General features: G+C 45.4%; 1 protein-coding gene across 2 annotated transcripts; it reads left to right on the top strand.

The window, feature by feature from the left end:
• The first annotated feature begins 1,213 nt into the window (after positions 1–1,213).
• Positions 1,214–27,454, top strand: ADI1 (acireductone dioxygenase 1). Of its 2 annotated transcripts, none has more exons than XM_025354263.1 (4): positions 1,214–1,574; positions 7,291–7,410; positions 24,877–25,056; positions 26,824–27,454. In XM_025354263.1, the coding sequence occupies exons 1-4, from the start codon at positions 1,455–1,457 to the stop codon at positions 26,941–26,943; spliced, it is 540 nt and encodes a 179-aa protein (XP_025210048.1). In that variant the 5' UTR covers positions 1,214–1,454; the 3' UTR covers positions 26,944–27,454. The 2 variants fall into 2 exon arrangements, with proteins under 2 accessions (XP_025210048.1, XP_025210049.1); XM_025354264.1 differs by lacking the exon at positions 1,214–1,574 and adding an exon at positions 6,360–6,461.

The raw sequence follows: 27,454 nt of genomic DNA, 5'->3' as shown, positions 1-27,454 counted from the left end.
GACATACTTATCAGCCATGTATATGACACTACCAACTGGATACTCAAGCCTGAGGTTCTGGAATGAGGTCCAGGATGGAGATGTGGCTGTAGGAGCCGGCAGCACAACATGGAAAGTCGCCTGGAGCGAGTGGATAGGGACAGGACGTGGAGAGTCCGGAATGCTCCACCAACCAGTGGTTAGAGGAGCAGGAGCTACGAGGGGCCTGAGAGGGAGCAGCCAGGATGCCCTCATGAAGGAAAATGAGAAAATATTTCAAGAAGGGCATGGGCAACTGTGATGAAAGTTGCTGGAAGGAACAGAAGTGCTGTGATTGGATCTGGCAATATGGCAGTCATTAGCAGTTCTCCAGTGGTGAGAAGAGAAGCCTTATCGCGGTGGGTTAAGGAGAAAATGCGAGGTGCGAGATTGCCATTAGACTCTTGCATGAAGCTGTCATGAGTGCCGCAGAAAAATGGGCAATGACGTGTAAGATGCGGTCTCGAAGGATGAGTAGAAGCTGGTCAAATGAAGAGGTGGAGAGGTAGGCTCTCTAATGAGGATTATTTGCAAAGTCATTAGAGCAAGGGAATAGAAATGAAAGAAGTGTGTATTTTCCGTGCAATATTTCTGGAAGTTCAAGAGTCATTTGCATGCTTTGGGGTTGTGCTCTTACAGCAGTCTCATTTAAATCCTGTATGCTTTATTGTTATTTGCTAAAGACACTGAGGGAATGGCTGAGATAATCGGATCTTTTTGAGTTGGTTGGTTTGAAAAGACATCTAGGATGGTCAAGCGGCTGGACTTTATTAGCTACACCGAAAAGTTCAGAATGGGATAGGGGAAGCTTGTTTTTATTCAAAGACTAGCACATTACAGTGTATGGGTAAGGGAGAAACGAGGAAAAGAGGAAAAAACATGAAGTTTAAAAAGTACGGGATGGCATTGCAGAATGCCGATACTGCAAAAGTCTGGAGAGCCGGGAGGTGGAGGACAATGTCTCACCCCATACCTGGGATCCCAGCTGTCAAGTCTCAACTGTACCCATATGGGTTGCATGAGCTTAACAAAATCCTTATTATTATTATTTGCATTTGCTTTCCTTTCTCTAAACACGTTTAACGTCGTTTGCCTCACAAGATTGCTCTGAAGGTGCAGGGAGACGGCAACGGCATACACAAGGCACGTGCGATGCCTACGGTGAGCTTCACCCAGCCCCCAGCGCGTCTGGAGAACTGCTGACCCCGGGCCATGGGCCTCAGGCAGGTCCGAGGGTGCCCAGGGCAGGGCCGGGGTTTGAATGCCTTTGCCTCCGAAAAGCGGAGCCGTGGGGCCTGCCCCGCGCCGGTCCTGCCTCCGCCCCGCCGCCCAATCCCGGCTTCTCGGCGCGTCTACGTCTCCCTATAAAAGAAAGCGCGGCCGCCGGGCTCCGAGCGCGGCCCTACGGTTCGAACACAGTCTCCGCTCTGCGCGTCATGGTGCAGGCCTGGTACATGGACGACGCCCCGGGCGACCCGCGGCAACCCCACCGCCCCGACCCCGACCGCCCGGTGGGCCTGGAACAGCTCCGGCGGCTGGGGGTGCTCTACTGGAAGGTACGCGGCCCGAAAGCTCGCAGAGCGTGCGGGCGACGCCGACCCCCGAGCAATGCGCACGGCCCAGCCTCGTCCGGGTGCCAGGTAGCGGCCCGGGAGCCGCGGTATGCTGCGCATGCTCAGCAGCGGGAAAGGGGGTCCGTGGCCGCTCCCGGTGCCTGGGGCGGGCTGCTCCCTCTCAGCAGTGCGGCTGGACGGTCAGGGCCTCCTGCGCGGCGCCTGCGTGTGCTGCGCATGCTCAGCAGCGGCATTGAGAGATTGGCGGTCGGCTCCCAGCGCCTAGGGTGTGCTGCGCATGCTCAACAGCGGAGTTTAAGGGGTCGACGGTCGGCTTCCGGCGCCTGGGGTGTGCTGCGCATGCTCAGCAGCGGGGCTAGTGGGGGTCGGCGGTCCGTTTCTGTGGCCTGGGGTGTGCTGCGCATGCTCAGCAGCAGAGTTGGCTAGTGAGGGGCTTCGCACCGGGGACTCGCTGCGCACGCGCAGCCCCGGGATTGGCAGCGGCCTGGAGGGTCGGCCGGATGGGCTGCGAGAGTTGCAGGTGGCTGGCTGCGAGCTCGTGGGATGCTTGGCCTTGTCCGACGCCCAGCGCCCGCCTGGCTGCCCCCGGTCAAAAGCCCAGGGGTTTCTCTTATATCGGAGGAAGGGGGACTCCGCATGGAAGTGTCCTGGGGGAGGGACCAGGCACCTCCGGCTCCAGGCGGGGTCCTGCTGCGGTCTGTCGAGGGTCCTGGGGGGTCGCTCTTGGTGGTGGGGTGGGGGCGTCTCCAGCAGGCGGTGGAGCTGGCTTGGGTACCGGCCGGGCCGGGTGTCAGCCCTGCCTCTGTAACGCTAGCTTTGCAAGGCGCTGCAAGGCTTTGCACAGGTGTCCCATTGCTTGCACAGCACCAGTCCTGATACGCTCACCTTTGTTTATTTGCAAGTGGTTTTGCGGTAACAAAGGTTTACTGCAGAGGAGAGGGCAAGAGGAGATCTCAGGGATAGGCTGAGGGGTCACTGGATCTAATGTGCATTCTTGTGATTTAAATAAAATACACAGGATTACCCGGGACCATTGATTGATTTTACAATCAATTTGTACAGTTAACACAATTACCACACTTTTTCCCTTGGGAAAGGATTATAGAAAAGAATATTCCAGCATAATATATTTGGAGATCATCTTGTTGTATCCCAAATAACAAAAGAGGGAAGTGACAATTGGCATACCAGTGCCAAACAGGGCATGCGTGTTAATGTTTACATAGTATTTGCCCTTTCCTAGGAAAAGATGTAACACCTACCTTGCTGGAGGGTACCATCTTCAAAGCAATCAAGTGGTTTATAGTTTTCCATTAATGAGAGGAGAATACATTTTGGCGTATAATGTCTAATTTATCCACAATCCAAAGAACCAGAGGGTTCACATTAATACACCTGGGGAGTTTCATTGTGCATTTGAGGGTTTTAAGAACAAGAATGAGATTACAGGTTAACTTCTAAATGTATTCAAAGAATAAAAAAAGATTTCATAGGCATCTTTTAGATTATTACATGGGCTCAAACAGTTTTTTCTACTGTCTAGTTCTGCTGAGTCAAAGGGCTATCAAATCATGTTTACTCTGTGGTTTTAATGTCCTGTGTATTTTTTGTATTCTTTTTTTTTTTTTTTTTTGAGACAGAGTTTTGCTTTTTTTGCCCATGCTGGAGTGCAGTGGCGTGATCTTGGCTCACAGCAACCTCCTTTTCCCGGTTTCAAGCCATTCTCATGTCTCAGCCTCCCGAGTAGCTGGGATTACAAGGCGCATGCCACCATGCCCGGCTAATTTTGTATCTTTAGTAGAGACAGGGTTTCTCCATGTTGGTCAGGCTGGTCTTGAACTCCTGACCTCAGGTGATCTGACGTCCTTGGCTTTCCGAAGTGCTGGGATTAGAGACGTGAGCCACCACAGCTGGCCTGTGTGCTTGCTTAATATCCATTCTGGATCAGCGATGTCGGAAGACAAAATTACAACAAATTTAGTTAAAGATCTAATTGACTTTTATTCTTGATGCGTGAATAGGGCAGCCTCCATTCTACAAAATAGAATAAGAGCTCCACAGGGTAATAGCACAACAGTGGGTTTTGTGTGGTGGCAACAAAGAAACATAACAATAGGGAAAACAGCTGATTGGTTAACATCAAGTTACGTTAGGTTACTTTTTTCTAAGAGTTAAAGCAAAAGCGACTTCCTTATTCTATTCAGGAAGACAGGAATCTTCTGATCTCAGGAAAAGCTGGTCTGAGACTCACCTGCTTCTTTAAAGTTTTAGTTTGATCATGTGGCATATGGCATGAGTGGCTCCATTTTGGTTTGGTCTCCTCGTGGGACCTAGTGCAGTGGCTTAGTCCAAAACAATGACCTCTGCTGGGCCAGACATGGTGGCTTCTGTCATCCCAGCACTTTGGGAGGCCGAGGCGGGCAGATTGCCTGAAGCTAGAAGTTTGAGACCTCATCTGTAGAAAAACCCAAAAAACAAAAAAACCACACACACACCCCATATAAACATTATATATATATATATAACATCTCCCATAATTTTTAACAGAGGTAACACAAATGGACATGTTTGTGTATCTGTTACTAATCTGTTATTCGTGACACAGAGTTCTAAAAAGCCTTTTCGCATACACACAATTGGAAGATTATTTTAGCTTGAATAAACTAAATCCCTTTAGAATAAACTAAATACCTGCTGCTATAACAAAATGACAAAAATAGCTTAAACTGGGCAATTTATAAACAACAGCAATTTATTTCTTACAGTTCTAGAGGCTGAGAAGTCCATGATTAAGGTGCCAGCAGATTCAGTGTCTGATGATGATCCTGTCCTCATAGATAGCCATTTCCTTGCTCTGTCCTCATGTGGTGGAGGGGGCAAACTGCTCCCTTACCTCTCTCCCTCTCTCTCTCTTTTTTTTCTTTTTCTTTTCTTTTTTCTTTTTTTTTTTTTTTTGAGATGGAGCCTCACTTTGTCACCCAGGCTGGTGGCGCAATCTTGGCCCACTGCAACCTCTGCCTCCTGGGTTCAAGTGATTCTCCTGCCTCAGCCTCCCGAGTAGCTGGGATCACAGGCATGTACCACCATGCCTGGCTAATTTTTGTATTTTTAGTAGAGATGGGGTTTCACCATGTTGGACAGGCTGGTCTTGAACCCCTGACCTCAGGTGATCTGCCCGCCTTGGCCTCCCAAAGTGCTGGGATTATAGGTGTGAGCTGCAGCACCCAGCTCCATCTCTCTTATAAGGTCACTAATCCTATAAATGAGGACTTGACTTAATCACATCCTAAAGGTCCCACCCCTTAATACTGTCACATTTGTGTTAAGTTTCCACATAAGAATTTGGGGTGGACACATTCAGACCATAGCAAATAGTACTGTGCATATCATGCAGTGGATGTGCTAAGTTTTAGAGTCATCTTTGTAGAAAATAACATATCTATGACTAGTACTTTAATACATTCTGGAGTATTGGGGGAACCCACCCCCAATATTTCAACATAGGTTCTATTTTCCATAAGTGTCAGCCAGCTGAGAAATAAAGAGAGACAGTATAAAGAGAGGAATTTTACAGCTAGGCCACCGAGGATGACATCACATATCGGTAGGACCGTGATGCCCACCTGAGTCTCAGACCAGCAAGTTTTTATTATGGGTTTCAAAAGTGGAGGGGGTGTAAGAACAGGGAGTAGGTACAAATATCACATGCTTCAAAGGGCAAAAAGCAGAACTGCTAATAAGAGTTTAACAAAGATCACATGCTTCTGAGGGAACAGGACAAAGGGCAAAAGCAGAACTACTGATAAGGGTCCAACAAAGATCACAAGGCAAAGGGCAAAAGCAGAACCACTGATAAGAGTCTATGTTCAGCGGTGCACGTATTGTCTTGATAAACATCTTAAATAACAGAAAACAGGGTTCGAGAGCAGAGAACCACCACAGATTTACCAGGGCAGAGTTTTTCCCCACCCTAGTAAGCCTGAGGGTACTGCAGGAGACCAGGGCATAGCTCAGTCCTTACCTCAACCGCATAAGACAGACATTCCCAGAGCGGCCATTTATAGACCTCCCCCCAGGAATGCATTCCTTCCCCAGGGTATTTTTTTTTTTTTTTTGAGACGGAGTCTTGCTCTGTCGCCCAGGCTGGAGTGCTGTGGCCGGATCTCAGCTCACTGCAAGCTCCGCCTCCCGGGTTCCCGCCATTCTCCTGCCTCAGCCTCCCGAGTAGCTGGGACTACAGGCGCCCGCCACCTCGCCCGGCTAGTTTTTTGTATTTTTTTTTTTTTAGTAGAGACGGGGTTTCACCGTGTTAGCCAGGATGGTCTCGATCTCCTGACCTCGTGATCCGCCCGTCTCAGCCTCCCAAAGTGCTGGGATTACAGGCTTGAGCCACCGCGCCCGGCCTCCCCAGGGTATTAATATTAATATTCCTTGCTAAGAAAAGAAATCTTCCTTACTTGCACATCCATTTATAGGCTGTCTGCAAGGAGAAAAATATGGCTCTTTTTGCCCAACCCTGCAGGCAGTCAGACTTTATGATTGTCTTCTCTTGTTCCCTAAAAATCGCTGTTATTCTGTTCTTTTTCAAGATGCACTGATTTCATATTGTTCAAACACACATGTTTTACAGTCAATTTGTACAGTTAACACAATTATCATAGTGGTCCTGAGGTGACGTACATCCTCAGCTTACAAAGATCCAGAATTAGATTAAGAGATTAAAGACAGGCGTAAGAAATTATAAAAGTATGATTTGAGAACTGATAAATGTCCATGAAATCTTCACAATTTATGTTTCTCTGCCGTGGCTCAAGCTGGTCCCTCCATTTGGGGTCCCTGACTTTCCACAACACTGGAGTTTGTTGTTCAGTTAAGTAGTGATGATACAGTGTGCAGTTTATTGCAAAACATAAAGTGTGCTAAATTCACTGCCAGTGGTTTTAAGAGTTCAGATTAATTCTGTCTGGAGCTTCGTCAGGGAAGTGCTGCGTAAGGAAGGAACAGTAAAATTGAACCTTAATAGGGATAGAATTGTAATAAATGAAAATGTTGAATGGGAATTTTAGGCACAGAAAACTGTCATGAGCAAGGCTGTGGGGATGTTAAATATCAAATATTTTTAAGATAGCCAATCATCCTATTTGGTTTAGAATGTAGAGTTCTTTAAAAAGTAGGAAACAAGGAACAGATAGAAGTAGAAAAGTCAGCTGGTGCCAGATGATAGAAGGTTAATTAACTCAGCCTAATTAACTTGAGTTTTATTTGCAAGCTGTGAGGGCATACAATGTTTTGGCTCCTGGAAACAAATTGACCAAAGAGATGGCATTGAGGATCAATGAGACTCATGAGTGGGATGGTGGCAGAGAAACAGGGCACAGTGAGGGACCTGTGGATAGGTCAGACAGGCTTGAGTTGGTGAGACCATCATCTCAAAATGGGAAAAAGAATTCCCCGGGATGGACTGTTGCAGAGAAGGGAGGCAGAAATCAAACAGAAATCCGTTGTATGTATAGCTGGTGTATTGGAGAATGGAAAATCCATTAAATGGATAGAAGAGATGAAGAGAGTTAGTTGATGGTTGAAAAAATAACAAATGATAAATTTAGAGTATGAAATCATATTGGAGATCCAGAAAGAGAATGTTTCTACATCTCCTTGTTAATCTGAGCTCTTGTTTGTGGTGGGTTAACTCTTTTAGCTGGATGCTGACAAATATGAGAATGATCCAGAATTAGAAAAGATCCGAAGAGAGAGGAACTACTCCTGGATGGACATCATAACCATATGCAAAGATAAACTACCAAATTATGAAGAAAAGGTAAGGGAGCCCTGGATTACCTGGAAAAGCAGTATCATTATATTCGCTACTAATAAATGCAATATTTTCTTTCTTTTAATGTCTGTATGAGGCCATTCTTGCATTGCTATAAAGAAATACCTGAAACTGTGTAATTTATAAGAAAAGAGGTTTAATTGGCCCACAGTTCTGCAGGCTCTACAGGAAGCATCTGTTTCCTGGCACCACCATCTGCTTCTGGCGAGGCCTCAGGAAGCTTACAGTCATGGCAGAAGGCAAAGTGGGAGCAGACACCTCACATAACAGAAGTGGGAATGAAAGAGAGAGCAAGGTGCCTCACTGTTTTAAATGACCAGATCTCACAAGAAATTACTCACTGTAGCAAGGATAGCACCAAGAAGATAGTGCTAAGCCATTCATGAGAAATCCACTCTCATAATCCAGTCACCTCCCACCAGGTCCCACTTTCAATACTGGGGATTACATTTCAATATGAAATTTGGATGGAGACACAAATCCTAAACTGTATTATTCTGCCCCTGGCCCCTCCCAAATCTCATGCCCTTCTTGAATTTCAAAATACAATCATCTCTTCCCAGTGGTCTCCCAAAGTCTTAACTTGTTCTAGCGATAACTCAAAAGTCCCAAGTTCAAGTCCAAAGTCTCATCTGATACTCATCTCCTTTTACCTGTGAGCCTGTAAAATCAAAACAACTTAGTTACTCCCAAGATACAAAGGGGGTAAAGGCATTAGGTAAATATTCTCATTCCAAAAGGGTGAAATTGGTCAAAAGAAAGGAGCTACAGGACCCATGAAAGTTCAAAATTCAGCAGGGCAGCCACTAAATCTTAAATCTCCAAAATAATACCCTTTGACTCCATGTCCCACATCTAGGGCACACTGGTGCAAGGAGTGGGCTCCCAAAGCCTTAGGCAGCTCTGCCCCTGTGGCTTTGCAGGGGCTTCTGAGGCTGCTGTCATGGGCTGGCTTTGAGTGTCTATAGCTTTTGCAGGTGCAGGGTGCAAGCTGCCAGTGAATTTATCATTCTTGGGTCTGCAGGATAGTGGTTCTCTTCCCACAGCTCCTAGGCAGTGCCCCAGTGGGGACTTTGTGTAGGGGCTTGAACCCCACATTTCCCCTCTGCACTGTCCTAGTAGAGGTTCTGCATGAGGGCTTCTACCCTGCAACAGACTTCTGCCTAGACACCCAGGCTTTTCCATACATTCTCTGAAATCTAGTTGGAGAATCCCAAGCCTCAACCCTTGCACTCTGCACTCACAGGCTTAATAACACATGCAAGCCACAAAGGCTTATGGCTTGTGCCCTCTGGAGCTGTGGCCCAAGCTGTACCTGGGCCCTTTTGATCTGAGGCTAGAACCGTAGCAGAACCCAAGCAGTTGGGATGCAGGGAGCAGTGTCCTGAGGCTCTGCAGGGCAAAGGGGCTCTGGGTCTGGCCCATGAAACCATTCTCTCCTTTTAGACCTCTTGCCCTGTGATGGGAGGGGCTGCCTGAAGGTCACTGAAATGCATTTGAGGTTTTTTTCCCCATTGCCTTGGCTATCTTTGAAGTTATGCAAATTTCTCTAGGAAGAGGTCTCTGAAATGCCTTTGAGGTTTTTTCCCCATTGTCTTGGCTATCAGTCCTTGGCTGCTTTGTAGTTATGTAAATTTCTTAAGGAAGTGGTTGCTCTACAAATCTGCTTGAAATCCTCTCTCAAAAACTTTTTATTTCTTTGCCATGTGGCCAAGTTGCAAATTTTCCAAACTTTTATGCTCTGCTTCCCTTTTAAATATAAGTTCCAGCTTCACGTCATTCCTTTGCTCTTGCATCTGCGCACAGGCTGTTAGAAGCAGGCAGGAAACATCTTGAACACTTTGGTGCTTAAAAATTTCTTCTACCATATACCCTAGGTCATCACTCTCAAATTCAAACTTCCACAGATCCCTAGGGCATGAACAGAATGCAGACAAGTTCTTTGCTGAGGCAAACATGTATGATGTTTGCTCTAATTCCCGATAAATTCCTCATTTCCATCTGAGACCTCATTAGCCTGGACTTATTGTGTGTATGACTATCAGCATTTTGGTCACAATCAAATAACCAGTCTCTAAAAAGTTCCAGACTTTCCCTCATCTTTTCTCTCTCCTTCTGAACCTTCTACACACTTCTAATCTCTGCTTGTTACTGAATTCCAAAGCTGCTTCCATATTTTCAGATATCTTTATAGCAATGTCCCACTCCTTCTACTTCTAGAGAGGCCTCAGGAAGCTTATAGTCATGGCAGAAGGCAAAGTGGGAGCAGGTATCTCACATAACAGGAGTGGGAACAAGAGAGAGAATGAGGTGCCACCCAGTTTTAAATAGCCAGATCTTGCAAGAAGTCACTCACTGTGGTGAAGCCAGCACCAAGGGAGTGGTGTAAACCATTCATGAGAAATCCATCGCCGTGGTCCAGTCACCTCCCACCAGCTCCCACCTCCAACATTGAGGATTACTATTTAACATGAGATTTGGGTGGGGACACATTGCCAAACTATATCAGTGTCTTAGTTTGAATTTCGTATCAGAGTAATGCAGATCTCATAAAATGAGCTGGGAAGTAGTCCCTCCTGTTCAGTTTTTTGGAAGAGTATATGTAGATAGTATTATTCTTTCCTTATGTTCGGAGATTCACCAGTGAAGCCATCTTGGCTTGTAGTTTTCTTTGTGGGAAGGTTTTTAACTGTGAGTTCAATTTCTTTACTAGACAGTAGGGCTATTCAGGTAACCCATTTTTTCTTGAATGAGCATTGTTTGTTTGTTTCTCTCAAAGCATTTGTCCATTTCATTTGAGTTGTCAGATTTATTGCCGTAAAATTATTTGGAATATTTTCTATTATCCTTTTAATATCTGTAGAGTATGTAGTGCTGTCTTCTCTCATTCCTGATACTGATAATTTGTGTCTTCTCTCTCTTTCGTGAGTCTGGATAGAGACTTATCAATTATATTGATCCTCTCAAAAAACTTTAGGTTTCATTGATTTTTCTCTTTTTCTATTTTTAATTTCATTGGATTCTGCTCTGACCTTTATAATTTGTCTTCTTTTACATGTTTTAATTTGCTCCTTTTTCTAAGTTCCCTAGGTGGAAGCTGAAGTCACTGATTTGAGTTCTTTCTTCATCATTATTTTTATTATTATTTTAGAAACAGACATTATTAATAGTAGTATTTTGCTCTGCCACCCAGGTTAAAGTGCAGTGGTGCAATCATAGCTCACTGCAGTCTCGAATGCCTGGGCTCCAGCAGTCCTCCCACTTCAGCCTCCTGAGTAGCTAGGACTACAGGTATGTGCCACCATGCCTGGCTAATATATATATGTATTTTTTTGAGACGGAGTTCTGCTCTTGTCGCTTAGGCTGGAGTGCAATGGTGCGATCTCAGCTCTCTGCAACCTCCGCCTCCTGGGTTCAAGTGATTCTCCTGCCTCAGCCTCCCGAGTAGCTGGGATTACAGGCATGCGCCACCACGTCCAGCTAATTTTGTATTTTTAGTAGATATGGGGTTTCTCCACGTTGGTCAGGCTGGTCTCAAACTCCTGACCTCAGGTGATCTGCCCGTCTTGGCCTCCCAAAGTGCTGGGATTACAGGCATGAGCCACCGCACCTGGCCTGGCTAATTTTCTTAAAAAAAGTTTTTGTAGAGATGGAATCTCACCAGGTTGTTCAGGTTGGTCTTGAACTCCAGGTCTCAAGTGATCCTCCCACGCTGGCCTTGCAGAGCGTTGTTTTTCTTTCCTTAGTACGGGGGTTTAGTGTTGTAAATTTTCCCCAGAGTACTGTTTTAGTGGCATCACACAAATTTTGATAATTTTGATATATTTTTTATTTTCATTTAATTTTAAATACATTCTAATTAATTTACTTTTCAATTTTATCTTTGACTTGTGGGGATGTTTTGTTTTGTTTTTAGATATTTGTTAGTTTCCAATTAATTGGGAATTTTTCTAGATTTTTAAATTTGTTTCTAATTTATTTCCGGTGTAGTCAGAGAATAAACTTTGTATAATTTGAGTCCTTGTAAATATATTGAGACTTGTTTTATGGTCCAGAATGGTATCTGTCTTGGTGAATGTTTCTTGTGAGCTTGAGAAGAATGGATATTCTATTGTTGTTGAATGAAGTAATCTATGAATGCCAATAAGAACAGTTGATTGATGGTATTATTCAGATCAACTATATCTTTACTGATTTTCTGCTTGTTGGATGTCAATTACTGTTAGTATTGAAATTTCCAACTATAATAGTGGATTTGTCTATCTTTCTTTGCAATTCTGTCAGTGTTAGCCTCACATATTTTGATGCTCAGCTGTTAGATACATATGTGATAAAAATTGTTATGTTCCCTTGGAAGATTGACCCTTTTATTATTACATAATGTCCCCCTTTATCTCTGATGATTTTGCTGTTTTTAAAATTCAGATAGCTCCCTCAGCTTCTTCCCCTCTCTCCCTCTCCTTCCTTCCTTCCTTCCTTCCTTCCTTCCTTCCTTCCTTCCTTCCTTCCTTCTTTCCCTCTACTCCCCTTCCCCTCCCTCTCTCCTCCCCTCCCCTCCTTTCCCTTCCCTTCCTTTCCCTTTCCTTTCCTCTCCTTTCCTTCTTTTCTTCTCTTTCCCTTCCTTCTTCCCTTCTTCCTTTTTTGACAAAGTATCTCTCTGTCACCCAGGCTGAAATGCAGTGGTACCATCATGGCTCACTGCAGCCTCAACCTCTCAAGCTCAAGTGATCCTCCCATCTCAGCCTCCTAAGCAGCTGGGGCTACAGGTGCACACCACCACAACTGGCTAATTCATTTTCATTTTTCATAGAGGTGGGGTCTCCCTGCGTTGCCCAGGCTGGTTTTGAACTCCTGGGCTGAAGTGATCTTCTAGTCTTGGCCCCGCAAAGTGCTGGAATTACTGGCATGAAGCATTCTTTTGATTAGTGTTAATATGGTATATCTTTCTCCATTCTTTTACTTTTAACCTATTTGTGTCTTTATATTTAGAGAGGGCTTCTTGTAGATGACATGTATTATAGTTAGTTTTTAAAATCCATTTTGATAGTTTCTGTTAATGGTATATTTAGATCATTCGTGTTTAAATTGGTTATTAATACAGTTGAATTAATGTCTACCATATTTGGGACTGTTTTCTATTTGTCGTGCTTGTTCTTTATTATTTTATTTTTATTTTTATTTATTTATTTATGTTTTGAGATAGAGTCTCGCTCTGTTGCCCAGGCTGGAGAGCAGTGGCGCAATCTTGGCTGACTGCAAGCTCTGCCTCCTGGGTTCATGCCATTCTCCTGCCTCAGCCTCCTGAGTATCTGGGACTACAGGCACCCACCAACATGCCCGACTAATCTGTTTGTATTTTTAGCACAGACGGGGTTTCACTGTGTTAGCCAGGATGGTCTCGATCTCCTGACCTCGTGATCCACCTGCCTCGGCCTCCCAAAGTGCTGGGATTACAGGTGTGAGCCACTGTGCCCGGCCTATTGTTGTTTTTAAATATTCCCCTCTTTTTCTGCCTTGTCTGGTTTTAATTGAACATTTTATATGATTCTGCTTTCTCTCCTCTTAGCTTATCATTAAAAAAAAAACTTTAGTGGTTGCCTCAGAGTTTATAGTATACATTTACCCAGTAACTGAGTATTCCCAATTCCTCCCTCCCATCTCTTACAACATAGCTGTTACTTATTTTATTCTCCATATCTCATAATCACCTAATACATTATTACTGACATTACTTTGAATAAAGTTATCTATTAGATCAATGAAGAACAAATAAATCAAAGATTGTGTTTCAGTTTTCTGCTTATTTCTACTCTCTCTTTCCACTTTACTTACATCTGAGATTCAGACTTACATAATTTCCTTTTTCATTTGAAGAACTTCTGTGAACATTTGTTTGCAAGATAGGTCAGTCTACTGGCGACAAATTCTTTTCTTTTTTGTTTGTCTGAGAAAGTCTTTATTTCTTCTTCACTTTTAAGGGATAATTCTCCTGGATACAGATTGCTGGGTTGGTAGTTTTTTTTTTCTTGCTTGCTTGTATAGTTTCTGAGGAATAGTCTGATGTAATTCTTTATTTTTTTTCTTCTATAGGTTAGGTGCATTTTTTCCTTTGGCCTTTTTCAAGGTTTTCTGTCTTTTGCTTTCTGCAAGTTTAATATGATATGCCTAGGTACAGATATTTTCGCATTTATCCTGCTCGGTGTTCTCTCAGTTTTCTGGATCTGTGTGGTGTCTGTCATTAATTTTGGAAAATTTGTGGACATTATTTCAAATATTTATTCACTTTTTTCTCTTTCTTCTACTTCTGTTATACCGTTTATACATATGTTACAACTTTTATAATTGTTCCACAGTTCAGGGCTATTTTATTCTCCCCCAATCCCCGCTCCCCATTCTTTTTTGTCTTTGCACTTCAGTTTGGGAAGTTTCAGTGGACATGTCTTCAAGCTTGCTGATTCTTCCTTCAACTTAGTCCATTTACTAATGAAGCCATCAAAGGTATTCTTTGTTTGTGTTAGAGTGATTTTGATCTCCAGCATTTTCTTTTGATTCTCTCTGAGCTTCCCTCTCTCTGCTTATATTACCCATCTGTTCTTGCATGTTGTCTACTTTTTCCATAGAGCCCTTTGTATTAGTCCGTTCTCATGCTGCTATAAACAACTGCCCAAGACTGGTAATTTATAAAGGAAAGAAGTTTAATTGACTCACAATTCTGCAGGGCTGGGGAGGAAACTTACAATCATGGCAGAAGGGGAAGCAAACACATCCTTCTTCACGTGGTGTCAGGAAGGAGAAGATTGTGAGCTGACTGAAGGGGGAAGCCCCTTCTAAAACCATCAGCTCTCATGAGAACTTACTATCACGAGAATAGCATGGGGAAAGCCGCCCCCCATGATTCAATTACCTCCCACTGGTTCCTTCCAGCCACACGTGGGGATTATGGGAACTACAATTCAAGATGAGATTCTGGTGGGGACACAGCCACACCATATCACCCTTACTATATAGCCACAATTTTTAAAATTCTGTATCTGATAATTCCAAAATACGTGACACGTCCCAGTCACTCTCTGCTGCTTGCTTTGTCTCTTCACACTATATTTTTTCTCGCCTTATATCATGCCTTGTTATTTTTGTTGACAGCCTGATATGCTGTAGCTGTTAAAAGGAGCTGAGGTGAAGAGGCCATTCATGTGAGGTGTTGTGTTATCCGGGTAGAAGTTTTGCTGTGTTGAATGTTTGCTGTAGCTGTAGATGCCAGAGGCTTTGGTTTCCTTGTCTTGTTTTGTCTCCCCTGAATGTCTTTGCTTTCCTAAAAACTCCTTTGTTAAAAGATTTATTTCTTGCAGCTTTGATTCACTTATTGTTCTGGAGCCCTGTTGATGTGAGGGTGAGGCATTGGGGAGGAGAAGTGTTCTATAATCTTAGGCTTATGATTAGGGGTCTTAGTCTTTTACTGGGCCTGAGTTTTTGGGCCGACCTTCAAAGTGTTTCTTAGCCTCTTCTTTGTTCCTTTGGGCTAGAGAGGGCTGGAGTTGGCCAGCTGCCCTTCTCCCATGACAGAGAAGGCTCCGGCAAAGTTGTTTCCCTTGGTTTTTGTTATGGACAGAGTTCTGGGTTTTTTAAAAAATGGTTCCTTTTTCCCTTTTATTGCCTGATACATAAAGGGATTTTTCTCGGATCTTTGTTGTGAGCACAAGGTGGGGGTTTCTGGATGTGCAAACCCATAAAAGTGCAGTGTCCCTGTCATACCAGGCGCCCAAGATCTCTCTCAAGCTAGTCCACACTCAGCCTGCAGCAGTTTGTCCAAATTGCCTTGGAAGTGTTCCTACCAGTTCATGGCTCCTGGGAAACTGATCTCAGCTGTGGTTCTGTGTATCCGCGTCTCTCTCCAGATTCAAGGTGGTAATCTATCCAGGGACCTCAGTTCTGCGTTGGATCTAAGAAGGGGAGTGAAACTTCCAAGTGCTTTACGTGTCCAACCAGAAACCAGAAGTTTCATCCTTGACCGACCTGCCAGCCTTCAAGTATTAGTGCACCTCTGCATGTCGGCACAGCTTGAGCTTCTGTTTCTCCACCTCATCTTGGTGCCATTGTTTCAGACAATTGACTTTTTTTTTTTTTTTGAGACAGAATCTCACTGTGTTGCCAGGCTGGTCTTGAACTCCTGAGCTCAAGCGATCTGCGTGCCTCAGCCTCCCATAGTGCTGGGATTGCAGGCATGAGCCACTGTGCCCGGCCCAGTTTACTTTTACAAACCCCACAGTACAGTGTTTTTATTTTTGTTTAAATAGTAAGTTACCTTGTAAAGAGATTTGTATAAGAAGAAGAAAATCTTCTCTGATTACCCGTGTAGCTCTCATTCCAAGTGTTCCTCATTCTGTGGTGCGGGGGCCATGTTTCTGTCTGACATTCTTTCCTTACTGCCTGAAGGACTTCGTGTAACATTTCTTGTAGTGCACATCTGTTGTTAAGGATTCCTTCAGCTTCTGTGCGTCTGAATGCTTTCAGTTGAAAACAATTTTTTCAGCTGGGCGCGGTGGCTCACGCCTGTAATCCCAGCACTTTGGGAGGCCGGGGCGGGTGGATCACAAGGTCAGGAGATCGAGATCATCCTGACGAACACGGTGAAACCCCATTTCTACTAAAAATAAAAAAAAAATTAGCCGGGCGTGGTGGCGGGCACCTGTAGTCCCAGCTACTCAGGAGGCTGAGGCAGGAGAATGGCGTGAACCTGGGAGGCGGAGCTTGTAGTGAGCTGAGATCGTGCCACTGCACTCCAGCCTGGGCGACAGAGCCAGATTTTGTCTCCAAAAAAAAAAAAAAAAAATTTTTTTCAAAAAAATAAAAAATAAATAAATACTAAGTCCAGGTGCGGTGGTTCACGCCTGTAATCCCAGCACTTTGGGAGGCTGAGGCAGGTGGATCATGAGGTCAAGAGATCGAGACCATCCTGGCCAACATGGTAAAACTCTGTCTCTACTAAAAATACAAAAATTAGCTGGGTGTGGTGGTGTGGGTCTGTAGTCCCAGCTACTTGGGAGGCTGAGGCAGGAGAATTGTTTGAACCTGGGAGGTGGAGGTTGCAGTGAGCCGGGATCACGCCACTGTACTCCAGCCTGGTAACAGAGAGAGACTCTGTCCCAAAAAAATAAAAATAAAAATAAAGTTTTATTGGACTTTGTTTTTTAGGGCAGTGTTAACTTCACAGCAAAATTGAGAAGCAGATATAGAAGGTTCCCATACACACCCATCCCCCTGACCTGCACAGTCTTCCCCCTTATCAACCTCTCTCCCCAGAGCAGTACATTGTTTCAACTGATGAACCTGCACTGGCACATCAGTACCACCCAAAGTCTACAGTTCACATTAGGGTCCACTCTTGCTGTTGTACATTCTGTGGATTTGAACAAATGTATAATGACACATGTCCACCATTCTCAAGTCATACAGAGTAGTTTCTCTGCCCTAAAAACCCTCTGTGGTCCACCTCTCCACTCCTCCCCGCCCAGCCCCACGGAACCACTGATTTTTTCACTGCCTCCATAGCTTTGCCTTTTCCAGAATATCCCATAGTTGGAATCATGCAGTTGATAACCTTTTCACACTAGCTCCTTTCACATAATAAGATGCATCGAAGGTTCTCCCTTGTCTTTTTGTGGCTTGGTAGCTCATTTCTTTTTATTGCTGAGTAATATTCCACTGCCTGGATGTACCACAGTTTATTTATCCATTTACCTACTGAAGGACATCTTGCCTGCTTCCAAGTTTTGGCAATTAATGGATACAGCTGCTGTAAACATCCTCTTGCAGGTTTTTGTGTGGACATAAGTTTTCAGCTCCTTTTGGTAAATACCAAGGAATACAACTGCTGGATAGTGTGTTAGTCAGGGTTCTCCAGAGGGACAGAACTAACAGGACAGAGGTATATATATAAAAGGGAGTTTATTAAGTATTAACTCACACAATAACAGGGTCCGACAATAGGCCGTCTGTAAGCCGAGGAGCAGAGAGAGCCAGTCCGAGCCCCCAAACTGAAGAACTTGGAGTCTGATGTTCAAGGGCAGGAAGGATCCAGCACAGGAGAAAGATGTAGGCGGGGAGGCTAGGCCAGTCTAGCCTTTTCACATTTTTCCGCCTGCTTTATGTTCTAGCTGTGTTGGCAGCTGGTTAGATGGTGCCCACCCAGATTAAGGGTGGGTCTGCCTTTCCCAACCCACTGACTCAAATGTTCATCTCCTTTGGCAGCACCCTCACAGACACATCCAGGATCAATACTTTGCATCCTTCAATGCAATCAAGTTGACATTCAGTATTAACCATCACAGATCGTATGGTAAGAGTATGTTTAGTTTTATGTGAAATTGCCAAACCGTCTTCCAAGTTGACTGTCCCAGTTGTTCCTATCAGCAGGGAGTGAGGATTTCTGCTGCTCCGTACCCTCCCAGCCTCTGGTGTGCTCAGTGTTCTGGATTCTGGCCATGCTTCTGGATGTACAGTGGTATCTTCTTGTTGTAATCTGCATTCCCCTATGACATATGACATGGAACATATTTTCATGTGCTTATTTGCCATCTGTACATCTTCTGTGGTGAGGTGTCTGTTAAGGTCTTTGGCCCATTTTTTAATCAGGTTGTTTGTTTTCTTATGGTTGAACTTTAAGAGTTCTTTGTATATTTTGGATAACAGTCCTTTACCAGATATGTCTTTTGCAAATATATTCTCCTAGTCTGTGGCTTGTCTTCATTCTCCTGATAGCAGAACAGAAAATCTAGTTTCCATGAAGTCCAACTTATCAGTTCTTTCTTTTTTTTTTTTTTTGAGACAGAGTCTCGCTCTGTCGCCCAGGCTGGAGTGCAGTGGCGCCATCTTGGTTCACTGCAAGCTCCACCTCCTGAGTTCACGCCATTCTCCTGCCTCAGCCTCCCGAGTAGCTGGGACTACAGGCGCCCATCACCACATCCGGCTAATTTTTTTTGTATTTTAGTAGAGATGGGGTTTCACCGTGTTAGCCAGGATGGTCTTGATCTCCTGACCTTGTGATCCGCCTGTCTCGGACTCCCAAAGTGCTGAGATTACAGGCGTGAGCCACCGCACCTGGCCCAGTTCTTTCTTTTATGGGTTGTGCCTTTGGTGCCATATCCAAAAAGTTATTGCCAAACCTAAGGTTGTCTAGATTTTCTCCTATCTTAGAAGTTGTCTTAGAAGTTTTATAGTCTTGTATTTTATTTCTGTATTTATTTTTGAGGCAGTGTCTCACTCTGTTGCCCAGGCTGGAGTGCAGTGGTGCAATCTCTGCTCACTGCAGCCTCTGCCTCTCGGGTTCAAGCGATTCTCCTGCCTCAGCCTCCTGAGTAGCTAGGACTACAGGTGCGTGCCACCATGCCCGGCTAATTTTTGTATTTTTAGTAGAGACAGGGTTTCACCATGTTGGTCAGGATGGTCTTGAATTCCTGACTTCAAGTGATTGGCCTACCTTGGCTTCCCAGAGAGCTGGGATTACAGGCGTGAGCCACCGTGCCCGGCTGAGTCTTGCATTTTATGTTTAGGTCTGTAATCATTAAAAACCTTTTTTAAGAGACTTTTTTAAATGAGTCAGTGATCATTGTTCATTGCTGCTTTAAACTCCTGAGCTCAAGTGACCCTCACAACTCAGCTTCCTATGTAGCTGGGACTACAGGCATGCACCACCATGCCTGGCTTTTTTTTTTTCTCTCTCTCTCTTTTTTTTAATTTGCAAAGATGAGATCTCTCTGTGTTGCCCAGGCTGGTCTCAAACTCCTGGCCTCAAGCGATCCTCTCTCCTCAGTGGCCCAAAGCACTGGGATTACAGGTGTGAGCCACTGCACCTGGCCCATGATCATATTATCTTAATTTTTGTTAAGGGTATAAGGTCTATGTCTAGAGTAATTTTTTTGCATGTGGATTTACCATTGTTTCAGTACCATTTGTTGAAAAGATTATTATTTTTTTCATTGTATTGCCTTTGGTCCTTTGTCAAAGATCAGTTGATCTGTTTTTCTATTATTTCACCAGTGTTACAGTCTTGATTTCTATAGCATGATAGTAAGTCTTGAAGTCAGGTAGGGTCGGTTCTTCAACTGTGTTCCTCTTCAATATTGTGCTGGGTATTCCGGGTCTTGTGCCTCTGCAGATAAACTTCACCATCAGTTTGCTGATCTGTGCAAAACAGCTAGCTGGAACTTTGAATTGGATTGTACTGAACCTATAGATTAAGTTGGGAAAAATGGACATCTTAGCACTACTGAGTCTTCCTATTCATGAACATGGAATATCTCTCCATTTATTTAGTTTTTGATTTGTTTCATCAGAGTTTTGTAGTTTTCTTGTAGATCTCATGCATGTTTTGTTAGATTCATAGCTAAGCATTTCTTTTTTGGGGGTGCAAATGTATATGGTTTTGTGTTTTTAATTTCAGATATCACCTGCTGTGTTTCTGGTGTATAGGAAAGTGATTAACCCTGTGTATTAACCCTGTGTGTCTCCCGTAAATTTGCCGTAATTGCTTGTTAGTTCCAGGAGCTTTTTGTTGTTGATTCTTTTGGATTTCCTGCCTAGACAGTGATATCATCTGCGAGCAAAGGGAGTTTTATTTCTTCCTTTCTAATCAGTACGCCTTATATTTCTTCATATTGCGTTAGTTAGGACAGTCTCAGTCTTGTAGTCAGCCTGTGCCTCTGGGCAATGAACTTCACCAGTGTTTCTCAGACTCCTTCCTTTAAGTGGGACATGATGGCTGATAGCGGCTGGACTTGGGGTTTCCCTTCCTCTCCTGTCTTAGTCAGCTCAGACTTCCGTAACCAGATACCATAAACTGGGTGGCTTAAAACAAACATTTATTTCTCACAGTCTGCAGGCAGGGACGCCCGAGGTCAGGACACCGGCAGCTTTGGTGTCTTGTGAGAGCTGCTTCCTGGTTTATAGATGACTGTGTTTTTGCTGTGTTCTCACGTGGTGGGTAGAAGAAGCAAGCTCTGTTGGGAGTTTTATGAGGACACTAATCCCATTCATGAAGGCTCTACCCTCATCACCTTATCTAATCCTAATTACCTCCCAGAGACACCACCTGCCAATAGCACCACATTAGAGGGTAGGGTTTCAGCCCATGGACCCCGGGGAGAGGGGTAATTGTATTCAGTCCATAACACGGAATTCTGGAGGCGCTGGAGTTGCGTGTTTCCCTTCACCCGGGTCAGGCTCTCATGAAAGCCCAGCAGGCAGGGATCTCGCTGGCTGAGGTCTCCTGACTTCAGGCCTTCATAAGAACAGATTTCACATGTCTCCTGATAGACTTCAGAACGGCCCCCTTTCCCTCCTTCTGCCAGAAGCACAGGGAACTTTCTCTGATACTCACTTTTGGGACCTGGTAGAGCTTTTGCAAGTAAAATTTACAAAAGTGTGAGGCCCCTGATGCCTGGGTCTGGAGTTTTTTTTTAGCTCTCCGACTTGTCTACACTGAGCCCCCAGCTGGTCAAGTACAGTTTGGGTTTCTCGACCCCAGCCCTGGTTCCCATCGGGGTTTCTGCTCTGGTTTGGTGTGGATCTTTCTGTCTACCTTCTCTCCAGTGTGAGGGGTGGTGGTTTGCTCTGTGACTTCACTTCTCTTACAGATTTAAAAAGAGTTGGTTTTCAGTTTGTTCTGCTTTCACTTGGTAGGATGGAGTGGGAACTTCTAAGCTCCTTAGAAACATACGCAGGTGAACTGACAATACCAGATAGAACTAATAGCAGAAGAGCTTAAGAATGTGGAAATTGTTCAAAAATAGATCTGTCGTGTGATTCGAGTCCTTTTGCCCTATGTCAGATGATTCTTGCTGGCCAGAGTCCAGATATTGTCTTTATTGCTCACTGAGTGCTCTACGATTCACGAGATTCTGGTGGATGTAAATGGCGTGACTCTGACGCGGAAGTTTAGGTGAGCCGGCCTCTTCTCAGCCACGTTTGATCTCACAAAGTAGAGGCTGGCCTGCTGCTGATGTTGTAAGTTACATTAGCTTCACCATCGCTGTCTTCTGGAATTACTTCTCTCCTGGTATAAACCCTCCTGCTGATGCAGGCTTATCCTTTGTTTTTCTAAAATAACCTTATTTTCTGACGATCTTGTGATTGCCACTGGTTTCCTCAGTGTTAGACAGGTTGTGTGTTTGTATGTAGTGGGAATCCTACACAGTGGGCGGTGGCGTTGTGAGTAAGCGTGTCCGAGGGTCCCTCACTGCTGATGACAGTGTGACCTGGGTGAAGCCCGCGTCCGTCAGGTTTCTCCGTGGGGAAGTTCCTTTTCCTCTGTAACCGGTAAGATACGTGTGGAGAGTTACTTTTAGACCATGAATATCCCATTTCCCCTCACACTTTCACCCAACGTTTTTAGTAAGTCTTGATGCTTCCTGCCTTTGTGGGCTGTGAGTGTCATGGCCGTGCAATGGGCACTCACCCGGGGGTTGGTTTTCACTGTCGGGAAGCGTGTCCCCTTCTTCCCTGTTCACTCGCCGTCCACTGGGGCTCGAGGCCTTCTTGTTTCACTTGTTGGTCTAGGGTCTGTTCTTGCTGGAATTTATTTTGATCTTCACGTTGTTCCAGACCTCAGGCTTGGCAAGCAGGAGCCTCGTTAGCTGGCGTCTGTCCCCTGACGCATCCCCAGCCCATTACTTTCTGGACCCACAGCGTGTCCAGGCCCACCTCCTGCTTTTCCCAACCTCGTGCGGCGTCAGCTGCTCTTCCTGGCACCTAGCCCTGGGGTTTAGAAACTCAGCTGAGAGTCACTGCTCAGGTGCTTTCAGTGGGCGGGATTAGAGTGTGTGTGTGTGAATACACGCATGTGAGAGTGTGTGTATGTGTGCATATGTGTGTGAATGCACCCAAGTGTGTATATGTACATGCACGTGTGCATGTGTGTGAATGCACACGTGAGAGTGCATGTGTGTGCATGTGTGAATGCATGTGCATGTGTGTGTGCATGTGAGTGTGTGAATGCACACGTGAGTGTACGTGTGTGCGAGTGTGTAGCTGTGTGTGGAATGCACGTGTGTACATGTGTGTGCGTGTGTGAATGCACACATGTGAGTGTACATGTGTGTGGATGTGTGAATGCACGTGTGTACATGTATGTGCATATGAATGTGAATGCACACATATGTGTACGTGTGTGTAGGTGTGTGTGAATACTAGCATGTGAGTGTGTGAGCGTGTGCATGTGTGACAGTGCACGTGTGAGTGTGCGTGTGTCCGTGTGTGTGTATATCAAGTAGTTCAAACGGACAACTCTAATTCCAGTGAAATCCACAGGGCTTTCCTTTGCCTCCTCATCAGTATTTGTGTCTTTCCTCTCACTGTGAGAAGCCCGGCTCCCAGTCATACCAATCTTTTTCCCATCCTCTCAATCCCACAGCACACACACCAGCGTCAGCATGGCTGCCGCCAGACCGTGACGAACAGCAGGCCTACTGAGTGCAACCTAAGCTTGGGTTGCGGTTTTTCTGTCTTAGCCTGAGGATGTAGTCAAAATAATATGTTCAAGAGTTATTTCTGTTTGTCGCCGTGTGTGGTGGCTCACGCCTGTAATCCTAGCACTTCGGGAGGCTGAGGTGGGCAGATCACCCAAGGTCGGGAGTTCGAGGCCAGCCTGACCAACATGGAGAAACCCCATCTCTACTAAAAATATAAAATTAGGCGGGTGTGGTGACGCATGCCTGTGACCCCAGCTACTCGGGAGGCTGAAGCAGAGAATTGCTTGAACCTGGGAGGCAGAGGTTGCAGTGAGCCAAGATTGTGCCATTGCACTCCAGCTTGGGCAACAAGAGTGAAATTCCATTTCAAAAAGAAAAAAAAAAGTTATTTCCGTTTCTCTTTTCTTTCTGTGTGGCTATGAATAGATTGATTTCAAATTTAAGGTTTTCCTTCTAATACTGTTTTCATTTTATTTATGATTTTGTAAAGCATAACAAAGTAGGCTGGGTGCAGTGGCTCATGCCTATAATCCCAGTGCTTTGGGAGGCCAAGGCAGGAGGATCACTTGAGGCTGAGAGTTTGAGACTAGCCTGGGCAACATAGTAAGACCCTGTCTCTAGAAAATTTTTTTTTTTTTAATTAGCCAGGTGTGGTAGTGCACACCTGTAGTCCTGGCTACCTGGAAGGCTAAGGCAGGAGGATCTCTTGAGCCCCAGAGTTTGAGGCTGTAGTCAGTTATGATTGTGCCCCTGCACTCCAGCCTGAGTGACAGAGTGAGACCCTGTCTTTTATATGTGTGTATGTATATATATAAAATGTATGTGTGTATATATTTTATATGTGATATATATATGGAAGCTTTAAAACACACAACACACACACACACACACACACACATACATATATATATATATATGGAGCTTTAAAACCCCCCGAGTGGGAGATGTGGAGATATGAACAATGCAAGCAGAGTCAGATTATAAGGGCACAGTCTTGGTGAAGGGGGTATGGATATTTACAGTCAAATACTCTCCATGTTTTTGCATACTTGAATATTTTTATTATAAAATGTTAGGAAGAAAACACCTTCAGAAAGACACAAAAGTCAGACCAGGTGTGGTGGCTTCTGCCTGGAATCCCAGCACTGTGGGAGGCCGAGGCGGGTGAATGACCTGAGGTTAGGAGTTCGAGACCAGCCTGGCCAGCATGGTGAAACCCCATCTCTACTAAAAATACAAAAATTAGCTGGGCATGTTGGCAGGCGCCTGTAATCCCAGCTACTTGGGAGGCAGGAGAATCACTTGAACTGAGGAGGTGGAGGTTGCAGTGAACTGAGATTGCACCACTGCACTCCAGCCTGGGTGACAGAGCAAGACTCCATCTAAAAAAAAAAAAGAGACAAAAGTCAAATGTGAAGAAATAGAAGGTGCTTGTGGAGTCTGTGCCTGCTTCCCTGCAATGTCCACTGGCTTCTCACTCACCCTGTGTGTTGTGATTTCATGACTGCTGTGTCCAGCACACTGGGTGGGTGTGAGCCTGGGGCCAGGGTGTCTTTGGGGCAGTCTCGCTGTGTGAGGTTGGGCCAGTGACAGCCTCTCTGTGCCACCATTCCCGCATCTGTAAAATGGGGCTGACAGAGCAGCCACCTCGTGGGGCCGTGCGTGTTGGGTGAGTTGGCCCGTGTGAAGCCTCGTGGGGCCGTGCGTGTTGGGTGAGTTGGCCCGTGTGAAGTGTTCAGAACCTTTGCTGCAGGTCTGTTCGCTTTCAGTTACTGCCCATTTGTTGACAGGTTTCATAAAATATTCTAGCTCTGGCCCTTATACTGTTAGGAAAATAATTCTTAGCAAGTGTAGTTTTCATTTTTATGGAGAGAAATCCCATTCACCTGAGTTCTGACCCACCAGAGGCTCAGGCTGCTGAGTGGGCAGGTGCGAGCTTGCGTGACAGGTCTCCGGTAGACTCACAGGAATGTTCGTCCTGCACTAGATTAAGATGTTTTACGAGGAGCATTTGCACTTGGACGATGAGATCCGCTACATCCTGGACGGCAGCGGGTACTTCGACGTGAGGGACAAGGAGGACAAGTGGATCCGGATCTTCATGGAGAAGGGAGACATGATAACGCTCCCCGCAGGGATCTATCACCGCTTCACCGTGGACGAAAAGGTGGGAGCGCTGTGCTTTGTCCCCAAGCCTGGCCTGTGTGGTGGCCCTGACTGCGGCATCCCTGCCGCTGAACTGCACGGCCTCCGCAGACTCTGAGTGTGGTCTCCGGGCTCGGGACTCCTCGACCTGTGCTTCAAGGAGAGTCTCTGTGGAGCCGCAGGCGGTGTCCGAGGCGACTGCTGTCCTGTGGCAGCCTCCGGGGCCCCTGCCTGCGATCCTGGTGGATCCTGCGATCCTGGTGCGTTTCATACCCAGGTGGGGGCAGGTACAGGCGGGGCACACCCACGAGCCTGGCCCTGCCCCAGCCCGTGCTTGGTGCTGAGGCATCTGCAGGGTTGTCATGTTGCCACACTGTCACTTTTAAAAACATTTCAGTTTTGGAATTGAACAGTAACGCAGTCCAGTCAGGATTGGCAATAAACGTAAATAAGGTAGTTTTGGGGTTCACTGGAGGTGACTGGGGCTAACGCTGAGATTTAAGTGTAATTTTTGAATAAATAGTAAATGCACATGGTTTAAAATTTAGAAATAAGAGAGGGGACCCGATGAAAGGTATCCCTCTGACCCCTGTTCCCAGCCCCCCACTTTCTCTCCTGAAAGGAACCAGTATTCCATTTAAAAAAATATTTTTAGAGTGACTTGATGTATATCCAAGCGCATGTCAGTCAGGATTCTTTTCTTTTTTCCTTTGAGACAGAGTCTCACTTTGTCGCTCAGGCTGGAGTGCAGTGGCTGGATCTCGGCTCACTGCAGCCTCTGCCTCCCAAGCTCAAGTGATTCTCCCGCCTCAGCCTCCCGAGTAGCTGGGATTACAGGGGCCCACCACCACGCCCAGCTAATTTTTGTATTTTTAGTAGAGACGGGGTTTCACCATGTTGGTCAGGCTGGTCTCGAACTCCTGACCTCAAGTGATCCACCCGCCTTGGCCTCCCAAAGTGCTGGGATTACAGGCGTGAGCCACTGCGCCCGGCCTGGTCAGGATTCTTACTATCCCCCTTTTCAAACAGGAGGCAGCAGACTCTGCCTGTGGTTCTACGTTTTACTTTTTTCTACATGATGTTCACTGGGGACGTTTCATATCAGTATCTCCCAGCCTGTAGCCCTGATTACAGCTGCACTGTACTCTGGCGCTGGACATACTCTACTGCATTTAACCATTAAGTTATTTCAGCGAGTCCTTGAGCCCCAATAATGAGGACATACATTGTTCCCAATTTTTTGCTCTTGTGAACAGTGCTGTAATAAATATCCTGACATGCTTGTCATTTTGCACTTATGTGTTTTTCTGTGGGGTAAATTCCTAAAAGTGAAAACTGAATTAAAAGGCACATGCGTTTTTAGTTTGGACAGAGATCTCTGAATTGTCCTTTCCTGCCCACCAGCAACACGTGGGCCCTGATGCTAGTTCTTAAGAAAACTGTAGCCAAACGAGGTGGAGAGGAGGTGAAGGGTACATGGGGCTGGAGCCGGTGCTTTTCCTAACTGTGCGTCTCTATAGAGAGTGCGGAGGTGCGGAGTTCAACACTGAGCCTTGGCTCCAGATGCTCTTACCTGGTGCGTGAGGACAGGCAGTGCCAGCTGCACCACCTGATACAAACTTTCCATCCGAGAATAAAATGTGGCCTAAATTGTTAAAGACACAGAATAAAAATAGCAAGGGAAGTGTTTATAGCAATTAATGTTAATAAGTTGATATGTTAATAAATAAAAGTAAGTAGAAGGCCGGCTGGTTTAATGAGATGCTGGGCGTGTTTGTCTGTTTTCCAGAACTACGCGAAGGCCATGCGGCTGTTTGTGGGAGAACCGGTGTGGACAGCGTACAACCGGCCTGCTGACCATTTCGAAGCCCGCGGGCAGTACATGAAATTTCTGGCACAGACAGCCTAGCAGTGCTGCCTGGGAACTAACACGTGCCTCGTGAAGGTCCCCAGTATGATGACTGAGCAGAAAATCCACCATTTTCTCTTTGCTTTTAGAGGATAGACTTGAGGCTAGGTTATCTCTCCTTTGTAAGATTATTTGACCAGAATCTTTTGTAATGAAAGGATCTAGAAAGCAACTTGGAAGTGTAAAGAGTCACCTTCATTTTCTATAACTCAATCAAGACTAGTGGGTCCGTGGCCCTGTGTGTGTTCATGCATTCAGTTCAGACCCAAATGAAAGTTTCATCTCCCGAAATGCAGCTCCATAGATGCTCGTCTGGACGTGATACCGTACCTGCCGTGTAAGAAGGTGCAATCATAGATAACAGCTAGCCAGATAGAAGACGCTTTTTTCTCCCAAAATTATGCCTTGGGGTGGGGAGTGGTATGGGGGAAGAGCTCGCACCTTAAGGGGCACACACTGAGTTGCTTATGCCACTTCCTTGTTCAAAATAAAGTGAATGCCTTAATCTTAT

The sequence above is a fragment of the Theropithecus gelada genome, chromosome 13 (genome assembly GCF_003255815.1).
Source record: "Theropithecus gelada isolate Dixy chromosome 13, Tgel_1.0, whole genome shotgun sequence".
In the NCBI taxonomy this organism is placed as follows: domain Eukaryota; kingdom Metazoa; phylum Chordata; class Mammalia; order Primates; family Cercopithecidae; genus Theropithecus; species Theropithecus gelada.
This window is presented reverse-complemented; position numbering and strand designations above follow the sequence as displayed.

Coding starts and splice junctions, on each gene's coding strand:
- ADI1 (XM_025354263.1), top strand. CDS start 1,455: ATGGTGCAGGCCTGGTACATGGACGACGCCCCGGGCGACCCGCGGCAA. Junction 1,575..7,290: donor TGGGGGTGCTCTACTGGAAG/GTACGCGGCCCG, acceptor TAACTCTTTTAG/CTGGATGCTGACAAATATGA. Junction 25,057..26,823: donor GCTTCACCGTGGACGAAAAG/GTGGGAGCGCTG, acceptor TCTGTTTTCCAG/AACTACGCGAAGGCCATGCG.